Source organism: Mesoplodon densirostris, chromosome 4 (assembly GCF_025265405.1).
Source record: "Mesoplodon densirostris isolate mMesDen1 chromosome 4, mMesDen1 primary haplotype, whole genome shotgun sequence".
NCBI classification, from domain to species: Eukaryota; Metazoa; Chordata; class Mammalia; order Artiodactyla; family Ziphiidae; genus Mesoplodon; species Mesoplodon densirostris.
The window spans coordinates 121,659,669-121,672,500 of NC_082664.1; the positions used below are offsets into that span (position 1 = coordinate 121,659,669).

A 12,832-nucleotide genomic window follows, 5' to 3' on the forward strand; every position below is an offset into this window, starting at 1 on the left:
GTTCTATCCATCTAAATCCTAGACATCTTCCAGATAACACCCACAGATCTCTCTTCCATGAACACCTATTACTATCCATTTAGCACTGACCTAATAGCTTTGAGTGTCTAAATTCAGAGACCATGAACTCCTTGAGAACAAGTCTCATATTTTCTTCAACATGTTATACAGCATTGAGCAGTTGCATTTACAGTATCCAAGACCTTACATCCCTTCCAGTGTATCAACTAAAGAAACTCTCTCAACTATTTTTGTTTAAAAAACAAAAACAAAAACCCAGGGGGTGAGGAAGGGTGGAAGAAAACCCAAGTGTTCCAACCTAGAATGTGAGATGTCGCTAGTTTGGCCTGCATGTTTGCAATAACTGAGTAAAGACCACCCTAATCTGAAGGATTACAGTAATGATAACAAATCCCCTCCATAATTAGCCTAGTAAGTGTTTTGCAGGCTCTTGAAATTTTCCTTTTATTAGTTTCTTAAACAATCTGCCTTCCTTCATTAACCCACTCTCCAGTAATTTATCACTAGTCATTACACATGGAGAAACACTGCTGTTAAATTTCAACTAGACCAGTGGTTCTCAAACTTTAGCTTGCATCAGCATCACCTGGAATGCTTGTTAAAAGAGACTGCCGGGGCTTCCCTGGTGGCGCAGTGGTTGAGAGTCCGCCTGCCGATGCAGAGGACACGGGTTTGTGCCCCGGTCCGGGAAGATCCCACATGTCGCAGAGCGGCTGGGCCCGTGAGCCATGGCCGCTGAGCCTGCATGTCCGGAGCCTGTGCTCCGCAACGGGAGAGGCCACAACAGTGAGAGGCCCGCGTACCGCAAAAAAAAATAATAATAATAATTAATTAATTAATTAATTTTAAAAAGAGAGACTGCCGGAGCCCGCCCCCTTAGTTTCTGATTCATAGGACTAATGCCATAAGTGATTCAAAAAGAATTAATGTAATTTAAAGCCTATAGCTCAAGGAGATCAGCTGGGAAAAGATAAAAGTTCAAGAGGAATAAACCACACCAAACACCTTAATAGCTTCAAAATACACACACACACACTACTTCCCCTCTCCCCCACCCTAAAAGTTAACCAATTTAAATTCATCTTGATACAACCACTTGAATTCAATTTCTTGGAAACAATGAGCACCTCCAACTCACTGAGGTTTTAAAAGGATGTTAGAAAAACAAAGCATTAATGTAAAAAAGACCAATCCATTATTAGTTCATCACTCCTGTTTTAACTTCCCAGATCCAAAAAACAGGCAAAGGAAAACAAAAACTGAAGGTTCTGAGATGTAAATTAACTTGCCAGTTAGGAAAAGCAGTGGCTAGAACCAACTCCTGTACCAATACACAATACACTGGACTATACTGTCTCTAATTTATGCATGAAACCTCACCTTAGAAGCTCTTTAATTAAATATTTTAATTAAATAAATAAATGGGTGAAATAATATTAAAGATTTCAAATCAACAGCCAATAGAAAATTTCCCTCATAAAGGTTACATTATTTCTGTTGCCTTTAAAACAGGTTATTTAGAATAATAAATAATAGGAAGACGCCCACCCACTTCTCTTTATGCCTCCTCTCTGACCACTCACATCCAACAGCCCCACCCGCCTCTTCCTCAGCACACCCTTTAAACGTGGTATTTCCTAAGGGTTACTTGACCTTCTCACTCTACTCATTCTCCCTGAGTGAGTCAAAATCATGACACTGGATGAACTATGACTATTCCAGTGGTTCGGAACTATCACTAGAGTGGCTAAAAATATAGAGATGCTTAGGCTCCAATTCATATCTGACTAATGGATAACAATCTCTGGGAATGGAGCCCAAGGACCTCTATGTTCCCCACCTCCATATGCTTCTTAGGCAAGAACCATGTCCTCTAGAGTGACAAGCACAGACACAAGGCACAACCAACATCTGCTAAAGATTGCTGTGGAAACACAAAACAGTAAGTTTAAACATCCCTCAACTGCAGAGTTGTGTAGTGTTAGTTTAATAAATTACTTAGATATTTAGGCAATTACGTTAGATAACCACTGTATCATTATTAACCACTTTAATATGAACAATACTAGTTAAGTTAAATGTAGCTAGGTAAATAGGGGCTTTAAGCACTTCTCTATCATTACTATAAGTTAAAGAACATCCCTGATCTTTTCTTAAAAGTTCAAAAGGTAAGCTAAGTAGCCACAGAGAGTTTTAATAAAACAAGAACAAATTAGACAAACTATAACAAGAGTTACAGAAAGCCAGAAAACCAAGAGCTTTCTAAAAGAAAAAGTGTTAACTTACTTGACTGAAGACTAGAACTAACACACAGATATCTACAAATAACAGTATTAATCTGTTGCTGCCCAGAAAAAGTAATCAAATTCCCCCAGGAAAGATTAAATTAACTTGGCATCCTTTTTACATTCAATCTCTTTCTCCTGCACATTTATTTTCAAATCCACTAACATAACTGATTCAAAAGTAGCACTGGGGGGCCTCCCTGGTGGCGCAGTGGTTAAGAGTCCGCCTGCCGATGCAGGGGATACGGGTTCGTGCCCCGGTCTGGGAGGATCCCATATGCCGCGGAGCGGCTGGGCCCATGAGCCATGGCCGCTGGGCCTGCGCATCCGGAGCCTGTGCTCCGCAACGGGAGAGGCCACAACAGTGAGAGGCCCGCATACCGCAAAAAGAAAAAAAAAAAAAAAAAAAGTAGCACTGGGAAGAAGGCGATTTAAATTATCTAGAATTAACAGTAAGCTCCCTGATGTGAACTAAGTAAAACAATGGTTTTTAAACTTACTTAATAAAACTTACTGTCATATTAAACCAACATTAGTTTTTTTGTTTCGTTTTGTTTTGTGGTACGCGGGCCTCTCACTGTTGTGGCCTCTCCCGTTGCGGAGCACAGGCTCCGGATGCGCAGGCTCAGCGGCCATGGCTCATGGGCCCAGCCGCTCTGCGGCATGTGGGATCTTCCCAGACCGGGGCACGAACCCATGTCCCCTGCATTAGCAGGCGGACTCTCAACCACTGCGCCACCAGGGAAACCCACCAACGTTGGTTTTAACTGAAAAACTTAAAGGCTCTATGAATATAAACAGGCCTTATAAATCAATAAAAGATAAACATCCCAAAAGGGGGTAAAGTGAGCAAAAGCAAAGGGCAATTTATGAAAGAAATACCAGTGCCCAATAAACACATTAAAAGTTCAACCTCATCAGTTTAAAAATAAAAAAGCAAATTTAAAAAATGATAACCTTTCTGAAGCAATGTGGTAATATGTATCAAATGGTTGAAAATAAGCAAATTCTTTGACTCAGCAATTCAATTTATCCTAAGAAAATAAAACATTCAAAGATATATCTATAAGCATATTCCCAATGAGGTTTATAAAAAATGGAAACTGGACAATAAAAAGGAAGACCAATAATAACAGATTGATTAAATAAATTAGTTTAGATATGTAATTGTGTAAGCACCTGAAAAATAATTACTTATTGGCAGGAGAAAATTGACACTCCTGTTTTTGTAACCTGCTTTTTTCTACTGAAAACATAAAGAGAACACAAAGTTTGACTGTGTTATTATTTAAAAAAATATATGTACAATGTATCCACAGGTCTGGAACAATTACTACATTCAAATTCTGATGTATCTCTCCCAGTGGCAGGCAAAATAATTCTTTTGTCTTTTTTTTCTCCTTACCGCATCAGTTTTTTTCTTACAATGTAATGTGTTACCTGTGTAACTTTTTAAGTTTAAATCTATTAACATAAATAACTTATAACATAACCAAAGCCTAGTTTAGTGTACCATTTGCCTAGTGTATACCATTTGGAGAAAAAACGGTCTGGGATAAATCCTATCCTTTGATTTACTGATGTTTCTAAATATGAACTTTTAACAAGGGAAAGATACTTATTTCAGCAATCCTACTTAAGAGCATGCTTAACATGAAGTACACTAGGAAAAAAAAGAGTTGTATCAAAAATCCAGCATAAAAACATGATTAAAGTAGGACACCTAAAAAAATCCCTAGTATTTTGTAGGTCTCCTTAGTTCAGTTCATCTGCTTTTATTCCTTTTCCCCTAAACTAATAAAGAAAAAATGATGGCACGTGCATTAGCTACATCTCTGTTCCAGAAGCGACATAAAGAACTTGTAAGGTTTGGCCTCAGTGATTAAGGACACACCTAAGAGCTGAAAACGCTGGATGAGATTTACCTACATGAAAACAGACTATAAGTTACAAAGTTAAATAATAAATATCCATGAATTTTTAAAGCTAATTAAAATGCCAATAAGCTAGGTACAAAGTTTGAAAACATCAGATTTTATATAGATTTACTATATACTTTATATCATAAATAAATGAAAAGAAAATTCAGGGTTTCACTGTAAATTGTTTCCTCAAAAAAAGAAAATTTCTCAACTTAGCGACCTACGAACTCAACTGTCATATTTTTAGGATCAGAAAGAGCAGTAAGACTTATCTTTCTTCTACAACCCTTCAACTTCCTCCTCAAACTACATCGTCTATAGAAAATTTGAAATTTCCACTCTTTAGTAATAGCACTAGATTTTCAGATTTTTTTTTACTATTATTCAAAACACTCTCTCCAAATAGGCCTAAATAGACGGTTCCACTTTCAAAAGAAAGTGTCGCTTACTAAACAGTACTGTAAAAATCTATTAATCATTTAAACTCAACAAGTAGGCAGTGACATACTGCTAATTTGCCAGTGAATATTGGCCAATTTTAAGGGGGGAAAAAATGACATATCAGAAGGCAATAGTAACCTGCTGCTCACGTATACAGTTTCATTCCATGTAACTAGTGTTTTCTAAGAGCTGCACTGAATCAAGACTCCATTTCTATTCTTCAGTCATACCCCTGACCCCTCATAATTGTTTTCTCCAAATAAATGTAAACTTTTGATTTCCTAAAGTTCAAAAACGCAAAATCTGACCCACGAGAAGGTTAAATGAGATGTGGTTATCAATTTAAACCGAGCCCAACTTGCTGACCACGAAATACAAATTATCAGAGAAAAGGAGTCCAGAAGCAGAAAGTCTCCACTTGCTAACTCACAGCAGAGTCCTGTCCAATATTACACAATAACACTGCGTTTTGCTGTGGTTTTAGCTGCAAGGCTGGGTGTGCAAGCTGCAGCAACTATTCCAACAGCTTCAAGTATGCTACAACTGAAAAAAGTAGTAGTCAGGACCCAAAAGAACAGCAAACACTTAAAAAGAGGCAAGCAGAAGCCTCACCATCAGAAAAGAAGACCCATCAGCACCTCTTCCGAGAAATAGTTCCCTTCCCCCACCTTTAAGTAGGCACTTAAGACTGCCAAGCAGATCCATTTCTTTATTAACTGGTGCCCACTTGGGGCAACCGTACACCAAGCAGCTCTTAGGCCTACTCTAACCCCTTCCAAAAGTTCTCAAGTGAGACTGAAGGCCGGGGAAACCGTCTTGAGGGCCCAGTTCTTCCAGCTCGCCTCCACCCCACCTACGCCCCGCCCCTGTAGGCGCTCCTAGGGCCAGAGGAAGGACACCCGGCCCAGGGACGGGCAGGAATTGCCCGTAAGAGAAGTCTTAGGCGGCCGGAGGCCTCCGCCATAGCAGGACCTGGAAAGCACCGCCCCCAGCGCACCTCCCCACACCCGGCGAATGTCTGCTCTATCCCCAGCAGAGACAGCGGAGGAGACAGGGCCGGGAGGCACCGGGCTGGGCTGCGCACCAGGCCCAGGCCTGCCCCTCGGGGCCGCGCGGACCACCCGAATCTGCTCCCGGGTCCGTCCCGGTCCAGCCCGCGCCGGGGCCACCCTCACCTGGATGACCTCGTTGACCTCCCGGATACATTCCACCATGTGTTGCAGAATCTGCTCGGCCGTGAGCACCTCGTAGCGGTAATCCTCCTCCTGCTCGTGCCCCGGCCCGCCACCGCCGCCGCCACCACCGCCACCACCGCCGGGCCCCAGAGCGCTGCCGCCGCCGCCGCCCGTCTCCCCGCACAGCAGTCCGTCCCGCTCCCCGCCGACGCCCAGCCCGGGCTCCACCAGCTCCACCTCGCCCAGATCCAGGTTATCATCGTCCGGCTCGTCGTCGTCCTCGTCCTCCTCCTCCTCGGCGCCGCTGTCCTCCTCACTGCACTCTTCGTCCTCGTCGAACTCGTAATTGTAGCCCTCGTCCGAGTCCATGGCGCGACGCGCGGGGGCCTGGCGGACGCTGGCCCCTGAGGCGGGGAGAGGGCGGGGACGCCGAGGCCCCGGCTCTCGCTCCGGCTCCGGCTGATGTCCGGACGCAGGCCTGGCTCCGGCCCCGTGGGCCGCGGCTCCTCCCCGGGCGCGGCGGCTGGCGGCGGCGGGGAGGGCGCGGAGGAGGGAGGGAGGGAGCGAGGGGGCCGCTTGCCGCCCGCCTCAGTCAGACGCGGCTCCGCTCTGGCCTCCGAAGGAAAACTGTCCCCAGCGATACCTCCACGGCCCCTGCTACTGCTACTGAGCCAACAAAGGGGCGTGCGTCACCGCGTCGCGCTGCGTCGTCGCGTCACTGCTCTTGACGTAATTGCGCCCCGCCCCGCCGCCCCTGCGTGGAGTGCGGGGAGACCCCACGGCCCGGGCTGGCCCAGGGAAGGTGGCGCGCTGCGGCGCGGCGGGAATTGCCGGCTGGGTTCCGGCTGCGGTCGCTATTTGGGCCGACACCAGCGGACGGTGTACTGGAGGAGGCTGTGGCCTCCTGGTCACAGAGGGGGACGGTTGGGAGGGGCACCTGGACCACCCAGGTGGTGGTTTTTGCCGCAGGCCATGGGGATCCAGCCCCTCGCGCAATCAGTGGGGGAAGGTTGCCTTCCCACCGGGCCGGGGAGACCCTTCCCGCCCGCCCTGGAGTAATTTCAGGAAGACCTCGGCTGTTCAGCTAATATTCCTGTTGCCTGGGCTACTCAGTGAATTCTGTTTTATGCAGATCTTCTAAACTGTGTAGCAGGTGAACCTCGTTTTAAGTAATTCATTTGATTCTGTACAGACGTGCTGTGATTTTTAAGTCGCCTATAGTGACGTCATTTAAAAGAAGCGTTTCCTGGACTCAGCTTATCAAGCACCTATTCAAGGCCCTAAACAATGTTACAGTCGTGGCTTGCCTTAAATGAGCACCGTGTAAGGGGTTTACATATATGTTTCTCATCTTCACGGAGCCACAGTACCCATTTTATACCTGAGACTCAAAGGGAAAGAGACTTGACCAAGACCACAGAACACTTGCTCTATTTTAGCGCTTAGGTGACCTTAAATATCAATCATAAAAATACCTTATAGGGGCTTCCCTGGTGGCACAGTGGTTGAGAGTCCGCCTGCCGATGCAGGGGACACGGATTCGTGCCCCGGTCCGGGAGGATCCCACATGCCGCGGAGCGGCTGGGCCGGTGAGCCATGGCCGCTGAGCCTACGCGTCCGGAGCCTGTGCTCCGCAACGGGAGAGGCCACAACAGTGAGAGGCCCGCGTACCGCAAAAAAAAAAAAAAAAAAAAAAAAAAAAAAAAAAAAACTTTATAATGCATAATATGTATTATATACTGCATTGTATATAAAATGCATTGTAAGACAACACAATACCGACAATAATAGAAATATCTACAGAGACCAAATAAAGCAGAGATAGTGCTTGTCTCTTATCTGGAAATGTGATGTGTGAGCTGAGTGTTGATGGATGGCTAGGAGTTTTAACAGAGAAGGTAGGGAAGATGGTCTAGCCTGAGAAAAGAACAAAAGCAGTAGCACAGTAGGTGTAAAGTAGTTTATTTTGGGGAGCTTAAAGTGCAAGCAGGGTAAATGGCAAAATATTAAGCAAGTTGGTGACCAGGAAAGTGAGAGTATTTTATGACATTCTAACAGTAGGCCTAAATCTTTGTAAGTGGGACGGGAGAACCAGAGAAATGTTCTGAAGGAAGAAGAGGCATGAGAAAGCTCCCTCTTGGGATAACTTGAAGGACTGGCCAGACTGGAAAATTTTTAAAGTCTGAATACCTGACTTACTTATAAACCTTACCGTTCAACCTACAGGTTCCTTTTGGAAACTGATTCTGAAAAGTGAAAAATTCCTTTATAATGTGCATAAGACTCTACTAATTTGTCTATTTTGTAAATTTTTTAATAATCGGATTTCCTAAAACAATCAGGATTTGCAAATTAAAGCTTTTAACATCAATGCTGGTAGGTCTTGGTCCTTTGATTCTATTTAGCGATTCTAGGTTGTTGCCACACCTGGGGCAAGTTAAGGACACTAGTAACCCTCTCATCCCCACTATCATATACCTACAGAAAAAATCAGCAATGCTTGTCAGTACCCTAAACTCCTTTGCCCCATCTTTCTTTTCATCTACCCCTATCTTGAGTGAACCTTACCATTCACATCCTGCCCTTTGGTACTGGAGCAGCTGACCACTATTGGAGAAATTTTCAAAATCACAAGCATTCTGTTATTAAATTCCAATCACCTACCACACCTGAACCCTCAACACCACCCAGCAATCCTGTTAAATTTTTCTGAATTGTTCTCCCACTCTAGGCGACTCTTTCAAACCTTTGCCAGTTTTCTCAAATCCCCAATCCTGCCCTTCCAAATCCTCTCAAAGTAGTGACTTTACATCACAGAGACATTTGACATCATAAGAACCAACATGACTGAAGCATACTGAGCAAAAAGAGAGTGTTAGGGGATAAAGTCAGAGAGGGCAGATCAAGGCAGAGAGCCAGTAGGACCTTGTAGGCATCTTAAGAAGTTTCCATTATTACAATAGGAAGCATTAAAGGATTTTAAGCAGAAGAATGCAAACATATGATCTGTGGGTTGTTTTATTTTTTTAATAACTATGGGTGCTTTGTGGAGAATGGACTACGAAAGCAGAGACCAATTATGAGGCTGTCTCAGTAGTCCAGGTGAATAATGATAATGGCTTGGGCCAGGGTTGTGACAGTGGGGATGATGAGAAGTGGTCAGTTTCATGTATAATTTGAAAGTAGAGCCAACAGATTTGCTGATGGCTTGCCTGTGGGGTTGATGGAGGAATCAAGGATGCCTCTTAAATTGGGGGCTTGAGCAACTGGGTGAATGGTGGTGCTGTTTACTGAAATATGTTAAATTTGATATGCATGTTAGACATCGAGGTAGAGATGTTGAGAGGGCAGTTCCATAGGCTAATATACAAGACTGAAGGTCAAGAGAAGTTAGGGCTAGATATAGAATTTCACCAGTGTTTATGTCAACAATGTTGAGAAGCAGCATAGGCTAAAATTTAAGAGCTTAGGCTCTGGAAGAAACAGAGCAGAATTCACCTCTGTCCCTTCAGTTGTTATCTATAACTTTGAACGAATTACTGAGCTTCACTTTGGAGGATTATAATTCCTATTCTCATAGGATTATTTGTGAGGAGCAAATGGAATAATATATTTAAAGCACTTGACACAGTGCCTGGCACATAGTTATATGTTCACAAAATTAAAACTTTTAAAAAGTGTCATAAATCACCTTACATCTTGCAGGAAAAGAACAATAGCCAATTGGATTTATAACCTTTTAATTGATTTTATTTTGATTATACATGTATGTACATGGACTATGTCATCCCTGTTTTCCAGGGAAGAAAATTGTCCTGCTTTTTTCTTAGAAATCTTTTCCATAATCTGATGACTCCTTTTTTGGTCATTATCATAGTGCTTCTGAATTTTGGGGTCTCCTATTCATGGGTAAACCATCATAATGAAATTTTCAGCAACACTCATTCCATTGATATTTTTCTAAAATATCTTAGAATCAGGTTAGTTTATAGTGCTATTAAAGAAAACCAGTATAACAACTCCTCTCTGGCCCCAAATTGGCTAAGGGATGACCCACATACAATGTTTTTTTAAGTGACTTGATCTTAAAGGTACTACCTGTGTTACTGCCTTCTCAGCTATGGTGATTACTGGGTTGAAGTACAATAGTCTGTAAACAACAACAGGACAAGTTCCTTGAAAAAGAACAGGCAAGTTAATATTTCCTTGGTGTCAAAAGAATAATTGTTTTGTAATTAGGTACTCCCATTTTCCCCATGTCCTAATAAGGTCAAATTTATTAGTACGTATTTATTAAATATCTACTCATGGAGCAAAACTCCATAAATATTTATTTGCTCATCAAATAGTTATGAAGTAAATTCCAACAGGAAAAATGTGCAAGTGCTTTTCAGATAAATAGAAATTAAAATAGCACTGGAATTTTTCTAATGGCAGATAATAGTGCCGTAAGCTATGAAAAAACCTCTAGCAACGGCGGGGCACTAGGGTGACCAACTGTCCCAGGTGGCACAAAACGGGGGTTTCCTGGGATGTGGAATTTTCAGTGCTAAAACTGGGAAATCTCAGACAAACTGGGATGTGGTCACCTCACCAAAACTTCGTGTATGATTTAATTAAAACACCATTTCCAAACCTAAATGGAAGTTGCTTTTTGTCATTTTGCTTATAAAGTTTTTTTAATGCAACATTTTTGGGTTTTTTTTTTAATTTTTTGCTTTATAACAAATTTAATCAGTTATACATATACATATGTTCCCATATCCCCTCCCTTTTGCGTCTCCCTCCCACCCTCCCTATCCCACCCCTCCAGGCGGTCACAAAGCACCGAGCTGATCTCCCTGTGCTATGCGGCTGCTTCCCACTAGCTATCTACCTTACGTTTGGTAGTGTATATATGTCCATGCCGCTCTTTCACTTTGTCACAGCTTACCCTTCCCCCTCCCCATATCCTCAAGTCCATTCTCTAGTAGGTCTGTGTCTTTATTCCTGTCTTACCCCTATGTTCTTCATGACATTTTTTTTCCTTAAATTCCATATATATGTGTCAGCATACAGTATTTGTCTTTCTCTTTCTGACTTACTTCACTCTGTATGACAGACTCTAGGTCCATCCACCTCATTACAAATAGCTCAATTTCATTTCTTTTTATGGCTGAGTAATATTCCATTGTATATATGTGCCACATCTTCTTTACCCATTCATCCGATGATGGACACTTAGGTTGTTTCCATCTCCGGGCTATTGTAAATAGGGCTGCTATGAACATTTTGGTACATGTCTCTTTTTGAATTATGGTTTTCTCAGGGTATATGCCCAGTAGTGGGATTGCTGGGTCATATGGTAGTTCTATTTGTAGTTTTTAAGGAACCTCCATACTGTTCTCCATAGTGGCTGTTATCAATTTACCTTCCCACCAACAGTGCAAGAGGGTTCCCTTTTCTCCACACCCTCTCCAGCATTTGTTGTTTGTAGATTTTCTGATGATGCCCATTCTAACTGGTGTGAGGTGATAGATACCTCATTGTAGTTTTGATTTGCATTTCTCTAATAATTAGTGATGTTGAGCAGCTTTTCATGTGCTTCTTGGCCATCTGTATGTCTTCTCTGGAGAAATGTCTATTTAGGTCTTCTGCCCGTTTTTGGATTGGGTTGTTTGTTTTTTTAATATTGAGCTGCATGAGCTGTTTATATATTTTGGAGATTAATCCTTTGTCCATTGATTCGTTTGCAAATATTTTCTCCCATTCTGAGGGTTGTCTTTTCGTCTTGTTTGTAGTTTCCTTTGCTTTGCAAAAGCTTTTAAGTTTCATTAGGTCCCATTTGTTTATTTTTGTTTTTATTTCCATTACTCTAGGAGGTAGATCAAAAGAGATCTTGCTGTGATTTATGTCAAAGAGTGTTCTTCCTGTGTTTTCCTTTAAGAGTTTTATAATGTCAGGTCTTACATTTAGGTCTCTAATCCATTTTGAGTTTATTTTTGTGCATGGTGTTAGGGAGTGTTCTAATTTCATTCTTTTACATGTAGCTGTCCAGTTTTCCCAGCACCACTTATTGAAGAGACTGTCTTTTCTCCATTGTATATCCTTGGCTCCTTTGTCACAGATTAGTCAACCATAGGTGTGTGGGTTTATCTCTGGGCTTCCTATCCTGTTCCATTGATCTATATTTCTGTTTTTGTGCCAGTACCATATTGTCTTGATTACTGTAGCTTTGTAGTATAGTCTGAAATCAGGGAGTCTGATTGCTCCAGCTCCATTTTTTTCCCTCAATACTGCTTTGGCTATTCGGAGTCTTTTGTGTCTCCATATAAATTTTAAGATTTTTTTGCTCTAGTTCTGTAAAAAATGCCATTGGTAATTTGATAGGGATTGCATTGAATCTGTAGATTGCTTTGGGTAGTATAGTCATTTTCACAATATTGATTCTTCCAATCCAAGAACACGGTATATCTCTCCATCTGTTTGTGTCACCTTTGATTTCTTTCATCAGTGTCTTATAGTTTTCTGAGTACAGGTCTTTTACCTCCTTAGGTAGGTTTATTCCTAGATATTTTATTCTTTTTGTTGCAATGGGATTGTTCCCTTAATTTTTCTTTCTGATCTTTCATTGTTAGTGTATAGGAATGCAAGAGATTTCTGTGCATTAATTTTGTATCCTACAACTTTACCAGATTCATTGATTAGCTCTAGTAGTTTTCTGGTGTCATCTTTAGCATTCTCTATGTATAGTATCATGTCATCTGCAAACAGTGACAGTTTTACTTCTTCTTTTCCAATTAGTATTCCCTTTATTTCCTTTTCTTCTCTGATAACCGTGGCTAGGACTTCCAAAACTATGTTAAATAATAGTGGCAAGTGGATGGACCTAGAGTCTGTCATACAGAGTGAAGTAAGTCAGAAAGAGAAAGACAAATACCATATGCTAACATATATATATGGAATTTAAGAAAACAAATGTCATGAAAACCTAGGGGTAAGACAGGAA

General features: G+C 42.0%; 1 protein-coding gene across 1 annotated transcript in view; it reads right to left on the reverse strand.

Annotated features, from left to right (window-relative positions):
- Positions 1-6,527, reverse strand: part of ARIH1 (ariadne RBR E3 ubiquitin protein ligase 1) — a 122,807-nt gene extending 116,280 nt beyond the window's left edge. Inside the window, exon 1 of the mRNA XM_060097039.1 lies at positions 5,845-6,527. Within this exon, the coding sequence (XP_059953022.1) occupies positions 5,845-6,213 (369 nt within the window). The 5' untranslated portion in view covers positions 6,214-6,527. The remainder of the gene's footprint in view (positions 1-5,844) is intronic.
- Positions 6,528-12,832: the final 6,305 nt, after the last annotated feature.